General features: G+C 32.3%; 2 protein-coding genes across 2 annotated transcripts; one reads left to right on the top strand and one right to left on the bottom strand.

Annotated features, from left to right (window-relative positions):
• Positions 1-835: 835 nt before the first annotated feature.
• Positions 836-1976, bottom strand: LOC137822774 (serine/threonine-protein kinase ATM-like). Its single transcript, XM_068627770.1, has 3 exons — positions 1692-1976; positions 1141-1249; positions 836-1014 (listed from the first exon to the last, which is right to left on the bottom strand). The coding sequence occupies exons 1-3, from the start codon at positions 1764-1766 to the stop codon at positions 851-853; spliced, it is 348 nt and encodes a 115-aa protein (XP_068483871.1). The 5' UTR covers positions 1767-1976; the 3' UTR covers positions 836-850.
• Positions 1977-14422: 12446 nt separating this feature from the next.
• Positions 14423-16579, top strand: LOC137821602 (dof zinc finger protein DOF5.6-like). Its single transcript, XM_068626268.1, has 2 exons — positions 14423-14682; positions 15156-16579. The coding sequence occupies exons 1-2, from the start codon at positions 14629-14631 to the stop codon at positions 16110-16112; spliced, it is 1011 nt and encodes a 336-aa protein (XP_068482369.1). The 5' UTR covers positions 14423-14628; the 3' UTR covers positions 16113-16579.
• Positions 16580-16899: the final 320 nt, after the last annotated feature.

The following is a 16899-nucleotide window of genomic DNA, read 5'->3' as shown; positions in this document are numbered from 1 at the left end:
TAGTCAGTGGGTTCCCTACCTATGATAGGACAGTATCATAACAAGAAGGGTAGATAAAGATCGCAATGATGAGCCACAGGATCAAGCTTTCACTATTCCATCTTGAGGACAAGGTTGATTTTGGAGGAGTGTATTGTTAGGATACACAAAGAAGAGAAATTAGTTAGAATATTCAGGAGTCTGTTACTTGAGTGTTAGATATAAATAGGAAAGAAGGAGAGGGGAGGGGGTGACTTTTGTAGATTGAGCATTGGCTCTTTGTGAAGGGAAAGGCCTCGAGGTAGATAGTGCTCTCCTATTTCTTGTTCTTTTCATTCTACTCAATAAAAACCTTTCTTTTCTTCTCTTTTTAATTCTTGGTTCACAAGGACATTCAAAGATGTAGTCTAAAGTTTTACTTTAGTCCCTAAAAAGATAGGTCTCAAGGGAGTGAGTATCAAGGAAATATAGAACACAATATTTCCTCCTATCATTTTAGTTTCTAAAAGTGAAATTCCAAGAAACATTACGATACTAAAATGGGTATCACTGAAAAGAATAATTCCCTACTCAGGCCAATATTAAATATTATTGAAGACTAGACAGGAAAAAAAAAGAAAAGAAAAATATCTAAAGTGGGTATTATAACCTGAAGAATTATTCAGTTAATGAGGAGAAAAACGTTCACAATCTCATTTTAACAAAAAAAAGAGGATGTCTTACACTCGTGGTCACCATTGGTGTCTAAAAATCATTTATTTTTCTTTCACAATTTTTTATCACCTACTGGACACAATTAATTTTTAATTAATCTTCTTATTCTATTGTTTGTTTACAATCAAAAGCGGACAAAAGAACAAGCATTACAGAACTAAACTACCTCCGACTGACCTGAACACTTGCCATCCTCTGCACGTTGAACAACAATTCTAAGAGTCTTCGCATATATCACTTTTGGATTTCTCCGCTTACTTGAGGATATTTCCGCTGATGCAGATTTAATAAGTAAAGAAACAAGAAAAGGCCATGTTTCAGCTGCACCACAAAAATTTAAAATAAACAAATCAATCAAAAGTGTACACCATACATCTTGGCTTGGATAATATTGAAAATATTGCATCTACCAATGCTTGTAAAATTAACTTGAAAACAAAATCTTACTGTGAGGAATTTCATCTGGTCTAAGCTTTGCAGTATTCAGTCCAATAAATTTACAGAAGTTATATGACCTTTCTCCTTCTAACCAAGTGTTTAACAACTTAATCCCTTCCTGTTGACATACAAAAACAATACCACTGAATAACACAGTCCTCAGGACGTACACAAAAGAGAGAATTCATAAAACCAATAAATAAATTCCAACACAATCATAAAAAAATGTGTAATAATATCTACTTGACAAACAGGCTAAATGTTATGAACATTCTTTATCCAGAATGTTCCAATTTTTTAGAAGTAGAACTCAAAGAGAAAAGCTATAACAATAACAACTACTTGCTAAGACGATCTTTCTCTACTACTCTAGTTCAAATTAATGCAACTATTAGCCATTCACGAGACAGATTTCTTGATCGAAAACAATAATATCGACACTAAATTCAATTTTTCGCTACATGCATAACATTAACAGGAAGGTTCTTTTCCCATTCAAAATCGCCGATTAAAGAGCAACAAAACGAAGGAAAGTAGAGAGTTGGAGAAAGGAAAATGACTTCGCGAGCTTTGACTTTATCAGATGAGAGTTTTTCCACAATCTCTTGAACGTCTCTGGAAGTGACTTTCGCCATGATCGCTACGCGCTCAACGGTTACACATCTAGTCTGAGGAATGGAAGTAGATAGGGTAATGTAGGAGTGGGGTTTTAGGCGTTGAGAGATGTGGCGGGAAAAGAAAACGAAAGGGTTTTAGTCTGCAGGGTCACGCCTTTCAGTGGACTGTTTTGAAACTAGAGGAGAGAAATGGATCGATTAAGGGTTTCGGTACCAGCACCGGTTTAACGTTTCAAACGGTTTTATTTGTTGTAGGTTAAAATTACCTCTATCTAAAATTTGGCTTAATTGCAAATTTATTTTATTGGTTGAAATGAAACACAAGAAGATTTGTAATGCATCCTAAATTCCTTGACTTTTAACTGCACTTAGGCATAGATTATTACAATTGTTAAGAATAAAGTTTAAATTATATTAATTAAATTCCTTTAACAATGTAACATTTTAAATTCTCTAAATTTGTATTATTAAAATTACTCCATTGACTTTATTAAAATTACTCCATTGACTTTATTAAAAATTAAAAATTAAAACTATGCAATTATGATCGGATGATCTTATGTTGTCTCCCAACAAATCCAATATTAAATTCATTTAAATCAATATTCAAAACTTATCTGCAGTCAAAAGTGTTAGAAATAACAATGAAAAAAATGGGGTTGAAATTGTTGTGCAGAACAAATAAAGTAGAGATTATAAAACAATAAAAGGAAGCAAGTTAACTCTCAAGCTTTTCAAGCAATTAATTCTTGATAAATATATCATTCAATCAATCATTTAAGCAAAATTGTAGATTTCAAAGTTCCTTTTGAGCAATCATCTTTTTTATATCGTGACAATGAATCAGCAAGATACATTGCAGCAAATCCAGTGTTTCATGACATAGAATAGATTGTAACATTGTTAGGGAAAAATTGAAGAGTCTCATACATTTGTTTCTCATTTCTACCACAGAGCAATTGGATGACATTTATACCAAAGTCTTAAGTCCTCAATCTTTAAAAAATATTTGTTTCAAGTTGGGTCTCATCAATATGTGTCCCCCCAGCTTGCAGAGGCTAACAAAGGATATGGATACAAGGCTTCTTTAAGGAAGCTAATATTAATTTTGTCTTTTCTAATTTTTACTTGTTTCTTTTTTGTACTTATGTCTAGCCTTTAATTTGTCTTTTCTTATTCTAGCATTTATTGGCTTTTATTTTACATTATATCTATTTCACTAGACCTTGAATGAGTGTATTGCTTGTATATATTCAAACTCTTTACTTTGATTTAAGCAAAGAAAAGAAAATAGAAGAAAAAATCTTTCTCATATCCTTTGTCTTCCTTTTTTTCCTTCTTTATTTATAATATGGTATTAGAGCTTTGAAGAGCTCTGGTTGCTACATTTACTCATTAGTGAAGTTGTTGATCCCTCACAAAATTTGTGTTCTCCTTACCATGTTAGTTCAAAGACAAAAGTGCAATCTCAATAAATTGGTTTTACTCCTGAGCAATATCACACATTGTTAGCTCTCTTACAATGGTCCAAGCCTAGTGGCAATATTTCTAATCAAGTCTTTATTATTCCTTCCAACGTGACAACACAATCTGTTAATAAAATTCTTTCTTCCTTCAGTTCTTGGATTGATAGTGGTGCTACTGATCACATTTGTTCATCCTTAACTCATTTCACTTCATATCATCAAATTAATCCTATTTATATCAAATTACCAAATGGAAATCAAGTCACTATTTTTCTCATTCAAAATCTTGTCATAGACAATGTTATGTATATTCCTTGTTTCAATTTTAATCTTCTTCCAGTAGCAAAATTGATTGATAATTTATCTTGTGCTCTTACCTTTGACTCTAATGGTTGTCACATTTAGGACAAGAACTCCTTGAAATTAATTGGTTCAACTAATATGCAAGATAGACTTTATATATTCAGGATCCCATCTTAACAAAAACTTCAAATCAAACCCATCAAATATGGACATATCATCAATAATGTTAATGTCAGTGCTAGTGATCTACAAACCCTTTGGCATTTTCAATTAGGACATGTTTCTAACAAATGTATAGATGTTATAATGACTAAATTTTCTTTTGTTAAATATAACAAATCAATTGTTTGTGATGTTTGTCATTTTGCAGAACAAAAAAGATTTTCATGTGTCAATACTCCACAAAAAAAATAGCATAGTTGAAAGGAAACATGATCATATATTAAATATAACAAGAGCTCTCAAGATACAATTTCATTTACCTAAAATTTATTGGTCATACTCTGCGATACATGTTGCGCATATTATAAACATGCTTCCAACGCCTATTCTAAATTATTCTTCTCCTATGAAATGTTTTACCAAACTGCAACAAATTTTAATTGATAAGGTATTTTGATGTTTGTGCTATGATAACACTTTGTCAACAAACAAACAAAAATTTGATCAAAGGGCATCAAAATGTGTTTTTTTTTGTTTTAAAAGGGGGACAACAGGATGTGTTCTGTTGAATATTCAATCTAAAGAAATTTTTGTGTCTAGAGATGTTGTCTTTTATGAAAATGTTTTTTCCATATCAAAGGGTTCAAAATACTAGCAATGAAAATAACAGTTCTAACATTCATGATCAAATTTTGTTTACTGTCTAATTAATTGTGTCCAGTAGGTGATAAAAATTTTTGATCACGAGTCATTCATAGGTTGCAAATAGATATTCAAAATAAAATATAAGGCTAATGGGACAATTGAAAGGTATAAAACAAGGCTGGTAGTAAAGGGATACACATAAACAAAAGGCATTAAATATCTTGATACTTTCTCTCCAGTAACAAAGATGACCATCATAAGGTTGCTTCTTTATCTAGCTTCTATCTATAATTGGGAATTGAAACAATTAGACATAAACAAGGCATTTTTACATGGAGAGTTGAAAGAAGATGTATACATGGTTGCTCCTCCTGGATTGACTTCTATTCAACCAGGACAAGTTTGTAAATTAAAAAAAACCTTTATATGACCTTAAGCAAGCCAACGGAAAGCGGTTTGCCAAACTATCATCCTTTTTGCTTTCTATGGGATATACTCAATCTATGAATAATCATTCATTGTTTATTAGTTCTTCTGAATGATCTTTTACAACATTATTTGTGTATATGGTGTTGAAGATGGTTGCTGCCCCTTCAAGTGTGTACATAGATTGAGTGTACATTTCATGATGAAGACTTTTATGTACATTTCATGTGTATTTTGCTTTGCTTTAAGTGTGTCTTAGGTAGTGCTTAGATGTTGTCTAAGAGTGGGCTTTTTGCTGAGTAACTCACCTCATAACCACTGGCCATGTGATAAGAACAAGCATAAGATTTCTTAAACTGTTTTTCACATGTTTTACAAAAAAACACGTTTACTACATAAAAATAAATTTGTTATTTTCTAAATAAACAGATTCATTTTTACACTGATGCCTTGGCTAAGTCTTGTGAAAATTAGATTTTGTGCATCATGTATTTTGACTAAGTCTTCTATCTTTCAAAATGACTGTGTTTCAAATAGTTAAGCTTTTCTGTTTTCGTTTTGAAAAATAAATCTGTTCATCTGTAAATGAATAGATTCTTTTTGTCTCTGATGCCATGTCAAGCTTAAACGATTTTCAGTTTTCTCTCAGCACCAGAATGGTTGACTAAGTCTCCTCACTTAACAAATTCTCTAACTGCTTTTGAAAATAAATCTGTTCATTTTATTTTCAATCTGTTCATTTTATAACAGCTTTAACTATTTTTCAAAATTCTGTTATAAGTTGGTTTTCTATAAAATGAAAACTTGTTTCTGAGTTTAAACGTCGTTCATACATTTGCAAAAACAAGTTTTGACAGCAGAGAATTAAAAGTTTACAAAGGATTAGCATTTGTTCTTCAAAGATTTCGAAAATCACAAAGTGTTTGTTCTTGGTTTGGTTCCAAAAGCTTGGTGTGAGGTGCTGCTACTGTTCTAGCAATCTTGCCTACTGGTTTAAGGCAGATCTTTGTATCCTCAATCAGGTGTAGTCGTTTCACTTTTCATTTCTTGTAACAGTTTGGTTGAACACTCTTCTTGATAGGTTTTCTTGAAGAGTGTGTGTGAGCTGAAATAGGTTTTTCAGCAAGAGTACCTAAGTTCTTGTAGGTTTCAAGAACAGTGGGAATTGTGTTTGTTTGTACTGTGATTTAGTGAATTTCACCTTGGTTTTAGGTGAAGACTGGATGTAGCTCAGTTGAGTGAACCAGTATAACTGCCTTGTGTTCATTCTCTCTCAATCTCTGCAATTAAGTCTGCATAATTGATAAAACAGCAAAGAAATAAATTTGTTCATTCATTAATAAATCTGTTTTTTCTGGGCTCGTTTCATACTGTTCTTAATTTCTGAAAAAGTTGTTTGATTCTGATAAGAACATATAAAATTTGTTAAAAGCCACTAGAACAGATTGACTGTGATAGGTTGCTCAAGAAATTGTCAAAGCTATTAATTAAACCTTAAACAATTGCTTAAAATTGAAGTTTGCTGTTCTGTGAAGCATTGTTCTTAATTTCTGAAAAACTGTTTGATATCAAGAAGAACACTCATAGTTTGTTAAAAGTCACTGGAACAGGTTGATTGTAAAGGTTACTCAATTAATTGGCATGCTATCAATTGAACCTTAATCACTTGCTTGAAATTGAAGTTTGCTGTTTTGTGTTTCATTGGTTTTCGTTCTAATATCAGTGTGTGTGCATCTGGAAAATCTATCTGCATAATCTTGTGATTAACCTTGTTGTATAAAGGCTTTTCAAACAAAAACAGTGCTGAAATAAATATGTTCATTTTCACATAAATCGATTTATTTTTTGTAAACTGTGTTAAACACTGTTTCTGCGAGAAAGTTTTAAAAGGTCAATTCACCCTCCCTCTTGAACTTTGGCACTATTAAACCCAACATATGGATGATATAATATTGACAGGAAATAATAAGGAGGAGATTGAGCGAATCAAACAAGCCTTGAATCAAACATTCAAGATAAGGATCTTGGGAATTTAAGATATTTTCTTGGTCTTGAAATAACAAGAAGTAAGAAAGGGATAATGATGAAACAAAGGAAATATGAGCTAGAATTGTTAACAGATGCAAGTCTTTTAGCCTGCAAACCTGCACCCACTCTAATTGATAATCATGCAAAATTATCTTTTACTGAATTGTTCCTTTCACAAATGTTCAAGCCTATGGAAGATTGATTGGAAGACTTATGTATCTCATTAATACCCGACCTGACATAACCTTTTTTGTGCAACAACTTTCTCAATTTCTTGCTAAGCTTACAATTGCTCACTATATAATGCAACAATTAGAATTCTCGGATATATTAAAGGAACTTCAAGTTTTAGTTTATTTTTCTCTTCCAACACTTTTGCTCATTTAAAAGCCTTTTGTGATAGTGTTTTGGACACCTGTAGTGATTCGAGACAATCAGTGACTGATTTTAGTGTGTATCTTGAGAATTCCCTCATATCCTTTAAATAAAAGAAGTAAGGAACAATATTAAAGAGTTTTTGGGAAGTTAAATACAAGGCAATTACCAGTTACATGTGAAATTCAATGACTAACTTTTCTTTTTCTAGATTTCAAAGATCCTTTTGAGCAACCATCTCTTTTATGTTGTGACAATGACTCAGAAAGATGCATTGCAACAAATCTAGTGTTTCATGACATAAAAATAGATTGTCAAATTGTTAGGGACAAATTGAAGAAGAGTCTGATACATTTGCTTCCCATTTCTACCACAAAGCAATTTGATGACATTTATACCAAAGTCTTAATTCCTTAATCTTTCAAGAATATTTGTTCCAAGTTGGGTCTCATATATAGTAACAAAGGATATGGATACAAGGCTTCTAGAAGGAAACTAATATTAATTTTGTCTTTTCTAATTCTTAATTGTTTCTTTTGTACTTACGTCTAGCCTTTAATTTGTCTTTTCTTATTCTAACATTTATTGACTTTTTTTTTACATGATGTCTCTTTAATTAGACCTAAACTGATTATACTACTCGTATATATTCAGACTCTTTACTTTGATATAAGTAAGAAAAAAAAAATAAAAGAAATTTTTTTTCTCATCCTTTGCCTTCCTTTTTTTTTTTCCTTTGTATTATCTTAATTCTTTATTTATAATAGTACAATATGAAAATTGTTTCATTGTGAAGGATTGTACAAAAAAAGTTGGTGCAGTGTGAGAACATTGAATAGAAATAACCTGTATGTAATTACATACAATTTTTTTATATATAATTATATATGAACTTATCAACCAATTTTTTTTTATTTAAATTTACATTTTTAAAAATGTTTTAAAAAAATATGTTTAAAATTGTTTTAAAATTTAATTTTGATTTTCTTAAAAAATATATTTTCAATTTCTTAAAAATATTACTATTTTTATGAATGAATTGAATATCCATATCTAAATATACAAAATGTTAATAAATGTATTAAAATATATTTTTATTAACTAAATAGATCATATTGAATCAAAATTTTAGTTAAATCTTTAGTGAATCCAAATAAATTAATAACTTTTTATTTGAAATAAAGTTGATCTGATACATCCAATTTTACTGATAACTAAAATAAAATTTATTATTCAATCTTCAATCCAAAAGCCCACCGAAGAAGACAGAACAATATCTAACTAGAAAACGACTGTGCCATTGGAGGGAAATCTTAAAGGGATATAAGTGGTCGGGTAGGTGGGTCCCCAAAGGGACTGCATTTTCTTTAATAATAATATCATAACCACTAATCATTCTCGCTTAGCTATTGCTAGCCAGAGAACAAATCATGGAACGACAACCAATGAAGAACACAAGGTTCAAACTGAGAAAAATAGTCCACACTCACACCGTCTCGTAGATTCTGGTCGTACAAAAATAATCAAATGCCATAAGAATTTGTTTCAGATCTCTTTCCCATTTCGTTGCGCGCCGCAGTCAAACGTTGCAGTGTCGCGCATGCGTGTATACGTTTGTTAGTATCCATTTTATATGTTTGTGCCTTCGATTAGGTAAGCACTCAATTTTCTTTCTCTACACATTAGGTAAGGTGCCTAGTTTCACATGGTTTGTTAACCTATGTGGGTGCCAAGTTCCAACACAGAAACACCAATCAATAGCCACATGGATCTCATTTTTATTTTTTTTATATTTGATGATTAATTTCCTCATAAGGTAAATAAAATTTGGTTATGAATAACCCATTAACTATTTTGTATTTCACTTTTATGCTAAATATATAACTTTATCTGAATTTTAGGTTATTTGTGTAAAAAAATATTTAACGCAGTATCTAAAAATATAAGTAAATGGAAGAACTAAAAACATGTAAAGAATGAGAGTGTAAGTGGTTTTTTGCTTCCCTATGAGTACACCAGGACCAGACAATTATTTGGACTAGACACAGATCTTGCTTTGAACTGTGGAGAGTATTTTACTTTAGAGCTCACACTGGACCCAAGAAATTAATGTACTTCTCCGTAATATATTGATTGCAATTATTGGCAGCGGGATCCGGAATTATATGTGGTGCTATAATGCCAAACTTTTTATAACAAGGAATGAATAATATTGGTCTTCTAAGGGCCTTTTAATTTTGTTCTCTTGCATGCATCATTGCTGTACATATGAAAGGAAAACTTTGAGATGGACACAAAAGAACTCTCATGGTGGACCTAAAGAACCAAAGTGACTGCACCCATAACGAGGTATTAGCGTTCCAATTTTTGACCAAGATCATAACGCGGACCACATAAATCTATTCTTATATATATGGTTTAGAAGCTTAATGCTATATCATTGTCGATGAAATATGATTCATGTCAAGAGAGACATTCCTTGTCTTTATTTATATTAGTAGAAATATAATATGTGTGTGTCCGCATCTTCTTAGATGCTAAAAAGATTGTTGCCAAAATAAAAGTAACAACTTTTATTAAAAGAAGTAATCAAAATGTTGTATGTAATTGCAAAAATAAAATATCTACACTAAAAATAGTTATAAACTTATATATATACTAAAAATCTATAATTAATAAAGGTGATATTTTAATAATGTAAGAAATTAACTAAAAAAATAAATGTGTTGTCAAGGTTAAAATTTGAGTTAAGATACGAAAGAGTCAGATTAGTAGTTATGTATTAGACTGACATTACAAGAAAAACATGGATTAACGATTAGAGACAAGTGTTAGATTAAAAGAGGGATGTAAATAGTGTCGACCAATTTCACGTTAGACGGATAAAAAATAAGTAATTTGGGTCAAATTCACTCTAAGTGAATGCTTATAAAAATAAAATAAAATACTGACGGATCACTTCAAATGACGACAATAATGAAATTACCTTATAAGATTTTAGTGTTCACTCCTAGGACAACACACAACACTTAAGTGTCTATTACCTTTCCCTTGCATCCATTTTTTTTTTACCAATATTGAGCTATAATTTTCTTGTAGTGTTTTAAAAAAATTTGTCTTACTTAAGAGATAACAACATCTTATTTTAAATGTGTGCCTGTACAAATAGATATATAGATGAGTAGTGATTGTATTTTCTTAAAATTCTATATAACATACAACTAATACAATACATTAACATTTTTTTTATCTTTACCTTTTCCACCACACATGGTTAAATTTGAAATAAAATACGTATGAGAAACAAAACAAGTATTTTTCTTCTTCATCACATTATTTATTACATTCATATTTATTTTATAGACTTGTCTAACTTACCCCAAACAAAAATAAAGTTAAGTAAATCACATTTAAAGTGTTGGCCTATTTCTACAATGTACTTTATTATTATTATTGGGTGTAACTATTAATTTCTCTAATAATTTTGAGCGAGATTGCTTAATTCTATTTTTGGTTAGAGTAACTTAGATAATTCCTTTTATTAGTATTTTCTCTTTTTATTTGTAAAAGTTATTCTACTAGCAACATTTCTCAAATACAATAAGGGATGTCGTGGGAACTTCTAAAATTATTTTATATTGAGCAATATTGTTTTAAAAAATGTTATTTTAACAATTTTTCATTAAAAGACATTAGTTTACAGATTTGATGTGACATAATATAATTTCCAAATTGTAAAGTGAGTCCATATTTCAGGAAAAAAAAATATTTTTTTAGTTATAATTTAAGGTAAAATTATCAAATTTGTCAGCACTCTAATTTTATTGAAAAACATAAGTTATTTGCTATTCTCAAAAAAGAATGACCCGCGTTTCCTATCCATGCATAAAATACAATCTATAGTGACACTTTCATATAGATTTATACCTCATGATAATTTGAAAATTAAGAAAGTATGAAAAGTGTGTTGACATTGTACGTTCCACACCCACACATATCATTGATTGATTATCTCTTATAACAAAACAGGAAATGAAAAAAAATATAAAATATAATATATTGGAAGAAGATAAGTATCTAATTCGAAGAGAAACAAATTAAAAGTTTTTCCATTAAAAAAAGAATAGATATGAAAAAAAATTCCCGCTTTAAATATTTTTGAGAAAATGTGGAGCTTTTAAATTTGTGTGGTTTTACCTGACCTTTTGTGAACTTTCATTTGGTTTCTTTAAGAAAAGGAAAGAAAGAAGAAAAGAAGATCGAGAAAGCAACTCGGGTGTAGGAAGTAAAAACACGTAGCTTGAGAACGAAGTATGTTCACAGTTTTGGGGTTTTTATCTCAAAAGGTGATACTTATTGTTAATTTACAAGATACCTATTGATGCACAAAGGCATATATATCATATGCACACCATGTGCATATATAACATGGCAAAAAGCCAAGAGGCTACACTACTGCACCATTATTGTCTTTGTAATCATATAGGCACAGAAATCTTTAAGCTTCTGCACATGCCATGCATCATGCTGCTAATTAACAATACTGTTTCTCATTTACTCCAAACACTACCGTTTATAATTGTCTCTTTCATTGGCTAATCGCTCATAATTAGGTCAGCTATTTTCTCAGACCTTCTACTTAAACATTTTTTATCAGAAAAAAGAAAAAGTGTGAAATATTTTAGTGATATTTCAATACTATTACAAATATCAGTGTAACTTTCAAAAAATAACCCCAAAAAACCAATTAACCAGTACATATATATACTCATGTATTACAACACCAATAAGAAGCCACTACTGTATAAAAACATTATAGTTATGGTTTTAAATTAAGATTGAGACCATATTGTGATTACAGTCTGTTAAAATTATCGAAAGTAAAAGAAATTTTATCCCTCGTATATCGTTTACAATTACTTAAAGTGTATTACACAACCTTAAAAGTGCATCATCATGAGGTGTTTCTTTTAATTTTCCGATATTTTGTACACTTTCTTTTACCATTGATACTGAAGATTCGAGTAAAAAAAATGAAATAAAGCAGTTCTGAAGTTTTGTTATAGGAAAAGTTTTTGTTAACACTTAAATAGTAAATAACATATACTTTGACACCCAATTATAATACCATAATAATATTTTTAATTAAAAATAAAATAAATATAATTAAAATAATAATTAATTAGTATGTAGATGTATGTATTTTACTTTACATTGTCAAAGTATCACCACCATTTGCTGTAGCTCTATATGTGATCTGATTCACACTGTAGTTGTGATGAAGTATTGCGGGTGTGGAAAACTATGTAACAGCAGTATTATGGTCGCAATTCCATGTACAGGAATTGAAAACTATGATTTTACTGATCCATACATTGGAGTTAGTGTTTTTGTTTTGGGGCTGTTACCAACCAACGGGCATTGAGTGCATGATTTTACACTATTCTCTGCTACAGCAGAAGGTAATAAGAACAAGTAACAAGTACCTAGAAGAAGAGTGTATAGCAACACTGAGTAGCAATGATAACATGCTTATGATTGAAACAATAATAATGGACATGTTTGGATTAAAGCAGGTAGAAAACGACGATCCAATGGGAAAAGAAAGAGATCCATAAGAACAGAGAGAGGAATGAATTAATTAGGTAGGAATTGAGGTGAAGGCAAGTAACGTGGGAACACACACACTTTATTCACCTGACACTGCATATGTACTTTAGTTCCTGTGGAGTGGGGTGTGTTCTTCACGCCAACTATATCCTACATGTTATTCATCTTCTTCTTAGTGGATAAAGATAGAATCCTCGCTCCTCTTTCGGGTGTCACCCTTATGATGAAAGCTTTTCGGTTTATTCCCTAGCACCCCACACCAACCCGCCTACTTCAGGAATATCAGTTCAAACTTTCAACTTACCACTCCCATTCCAGTTTCAAACAATAATCTATAAAGAGATAAACAAATTTGTAAGATATGCTCAGATATAACTTTAACTCTTAAGTGTATATGTGGTTAAGAATTTAATTGTTAAATAACGCCAACCATTCATTTCTTTTTCTCCCTTTGAAACAACAGGTAGATGAAGATAAAATAAGTGATAATTAAGTAAAAACTAAAAATATTTTATTGAAAAACCCATCACACACACAAATATTTTCACTCAATTTCTCTCACACCACACAAGCCGTTTGATTTCATCTTTTTCTTTCCCTTCTAAAGGAAGAAGATTATGGTGGATTCTCCACCTCACCCCAAAATATATTTTAGAACTTAAAGGTTTTAGTTTTAGAATAAAATATCAAAAGAGCATCACTGGCGGTCAAATTAGGTTGATATTATCTAAAGGTATAAACAAGCAGTGCCTTTCTTAACACATGTTACATAATTAGTTCATTTGTTTTCAAATTGATAAGAAGACCTACGACATTAGTTGTCTAAATTTCTGGTACGATATAACTATATATTCCTTAAAACACTTTCATTTTAATATAAAATTTCAAATGATACCAAAATCTATCAGTGAATCCATTTTCTACTGTAGAATACATGAGTGAAGGGAGTGTTCAGATGAATTGGTTTTCTGACGAAATATATATCAGTGCCTGACTTGGGTAATTAGTAGCTAATAATTTAACCATAACATTGAAAATTAAATTAATTAATGTTCACCGACATTAGACACCAATGACTTACAATTTGTGAAAATCAATAATTAAAGTAGCTTTTTGAACGTCGAAGATAATTATGAGATGTATCAAACTTGAAACATGTATGTTTTTGAATCTGATAATGAAATGAATGTTTTGGTGTGGGTTTTAAAGCGTAGGGAGTGAGTTGTGAAGGGAAGTGAAGAGAAGCATGGTGGGAGATAGAAGAATATATCCCTTGCTTGTGGGAGGAGGTGGAGTGGGTCCAAAATGGTGTTTGTGTTTGTGTGTGTGGGGCTTGCAACGTAGAGTGCTCTTTCGGTATGCGTTCTTTATCGGGGACCCAAATATTCTCAAGCTTCTGTCACGTCAGACACGACTAGCGTGACGTACCCATTCTCCACACAGTGCCCCAAATCCCCATCAACGCTCCTCCTTCCTCCACATCACCAACTCATCCACATCCCACCGTCCCTTCTGTCACTGAAGATTTAGTCAAGTTGAGATTAGGTATTTGCATTAGAGACAGGTTAAGGCCCACCATTGTTGTCACCAACGGGTTTTACATACTGTAGCTCTGCGACAACATGCCACCTCTCACTCACTGCCCTCAACTTTTTCTTCCTTCTTATTCACTGTCCCATCCCATGTAGCAACCACACCCTCACCCTCTCACACACAATACAATTCCCTCTCTTCAACTCCCACTTCACATATTATTCCTCTTCCCACCACTTCCTACATTCTCTCCTTCATCATCTTCTGCAATGCCTTTCACAAACTGCAACTACCACTCACACACTTAGTTTACAACATCGTCTATGCACTGAATGGGTTTATCTTCTTTGCACGTCTGCATGGATTCATCAGATCATTGGTTGCAGGTATATATAGTATATAACTGCACACACACACACCCCATCATGCAAACAGATGGGAATGTATATGTTTGCTTCTGGTTTTCTTAATCACAAGAAAGAACCACCTTGATTGATTCTAAATCATCATCATTCTTCTCAATTGTCACTCATTATAATGGAGTTGGTGAAAATAGCAGTTTGGGGGAGTTTTCGTTCAAGCGTTTTAGTTAATTAATTAAAGTTAGTTTGCAAGTCAGTAACAATGTGTCTTGCACCCAGCAACCCTTTTGTTTTGCAATGTGAGTTCGTTGGACCAAATTGAATTAAAGGAGAAAAAAAAAAAAGAGAAAGCCAAGCAAAAGAAAACTAGGAAGAGAACAAAAAGAATGGAAAGAAAAAGACATTTAAAATCCAACAAGACAAATTTTTACAGTACGTCTAACATTTGAATTTATTTGAGTTAAATATTAAATTGTTTGCTTTACGGAAAATGTCAGGGCACAATTCACGAGGAGTCTGGAATGGATTCTTCTTCTTCACCCTCTGGGGACATGCTTACATGCTCAAGGCCCATGCTAGAGAGGAGGCTAAGACCCCCTCATGACCAAGCTCTAAAGTGCCCCAGGTGTGAGTCAACCCACACCAAGTTCTGCTACTACAACAACTACAGTCTCTCTCAGCCAAGGTACTTCTGCAAGACCTGCAGAAGGTACTGGACCAAAGGAGGCACTCTTAGGAACATTCCTGTTGGTGGAGGGTGCAGAAAGAACAAGAAAGTCTCTGCCAAAAAATCCAATGACCACCAATTAGTTAACAATCAAATTAGCCAAACACAACCCCCACCCTACCATCACAACTCCAAGGACCTTCAACTCTCTTTTCCAGATGTACAATTTTCCCACCTCAGCAACTTGCTTGGGAGCAATGCAGGGGCACTGGGAAACCCTAGCTTCATGGAGGGCAAGTATGGTATTGGCATGATTGAGAACCCTAGGCCAATTGACTTCATGATGGAGAGCAAGTTGGAGGGCATAATTGGGAGTAGTAGTTCTAGGAATTTTGATTTTTTTGGAAATAGTGATATGGGTATGGGTGGTGGGCTAGGAGATATGAATGGTACTGCTCAAAATGGGTTGCCACCAAATTTTCATGGTCTTTGCTCCCCAGCCTTTGGTGGCATGTCTATGTCCCTTGACGGCAACAACACCAGCAATGGTGCTAATAACTACTTAATGGACTCTTGCCAACGCTTGATGCTGCCTTATGATGCCAATGAGGACCATAATGCCTCAATGGATGTGAAGCCAAACCCTAAGCAACTATTGTCCCTCGAATGGCAAGACCAGGGTTGCTCTGATGCAGGCAAAGACTCATTTGGATATCTGAACGGTCCAGGATCATGGACTGGCATGATGAACGGCTATGGATCTTCCACCACAAACCCTTTGGTCTAAAAGCCAAATCTGAAGTCACAACTCATAGGTGATGATGCATGGATATTATGAACGGCTAATCTCTCTCTTGGCTTGGTTCTTTTGACCAATGACCTAATCAATGGCCATCATCACTTTCCCTACGTTATTTTATTTTATATGATATTATTATATTATATATACATAAAGCCTTTTGATGAAGGGAGGGTTCCTGGTATTTTCTTGTGTAGTGTTCCTTTCTTTCTAGCTATATCTATCTCAGGGTGGTCTTGTTTAGATTTCTATTGACTTATAAACCAAGAGAGTGTGAATGAGAAGCTTCAGAGTCCAATTCGACTGCCCTCAGTGCGTTACCTTTTGGTTTATATATATTTGTGTCTTTGTGTGCGACACGTCATGAAAGCTTTAGGATTTATGCTGTAACATCGAGGAAGATATGGTAGTTTTTTCCAGTTAAAGAAAATGCAGTAAGTACTACATTATCTTTATCTTTATGCTTGTATTGCTACTGTTATCACTTCCCTTCTTGTTTTCTCCATTAGATATTTTTAATTACTTTTGGTCAAGGAACTAACCAAAGAGTTTATTTTATTCTCATGGAGTGGAAGCGTAATTGTCAATATATTGAATATTCCGTAACCTTGCATGGGATTGGACGTCACGTGTTTCGATCTGACAACATATGCAACTCTTCAGAAAGGAAAAAAGAAGAGACGACGTGTATTTGAGACATGTTAAATTCACAACTCAAAATTTTCTACAAATATATTCCAATTTTAATATTATTATTTTAATATTTTTTCATATC

This window comes from Phaseolus vulgaris, chromosome 9 (genome assembly GCF_000499845.2).
Source record: "Phaseolus vulgaris cultivar G19833 chromosome 9, P. vulgaris v2.0, whole genome shotgun sequence".
Taxonomy (NCBI): Eukaryota; Viridiplantae; Streptophyta; class Magnoliopsida; order Fabales; family Fabaceae; genus Phaseolus; species Phaseolus vulgaris.
This window is presented reverse-complemented; position numbering and strand designations above follow the sequence as displayed.

Bases quoted from the DNA above. Each gene is read 5' to 3' on its own strand.
- LOC137822774 (XM_068627770.1), bottom strand. From the start codon at position 1,766: ATGGCGAAAGTCACTTCCAGAGACGTTCAAGAGATTGTGGAAAAACTC. The intron at 1,250-1,691 runs GTCATTTTCCTT...GTATGTCAACAG, and splicing joins ATAAAGTCAAAGCTCGCGAA to GAAGGGATTAAGTTGTTAAA. The intron at 1,015-1,140 runs GTAAGATTTTGT...TTTGTGGTGCAG, and splicing joins ACCAGATGAAATTCCTCACA to CTGAAACATGGCCTTTTCTT.
- LOC137821602 (XM_068626268.1), top strand. From the start codon at position 14,629: ATGGGTTTATCTTCTTTGCACGTCTGCATGGATTCATCAGATCATTGG. The intron at 14,683-15,155 runs GTATATATAGTA...GGAAAATGTCAG, and splicing joins CATCAGATCATTGGTTGCAG to GGCACAATTCACGAGGAGTC.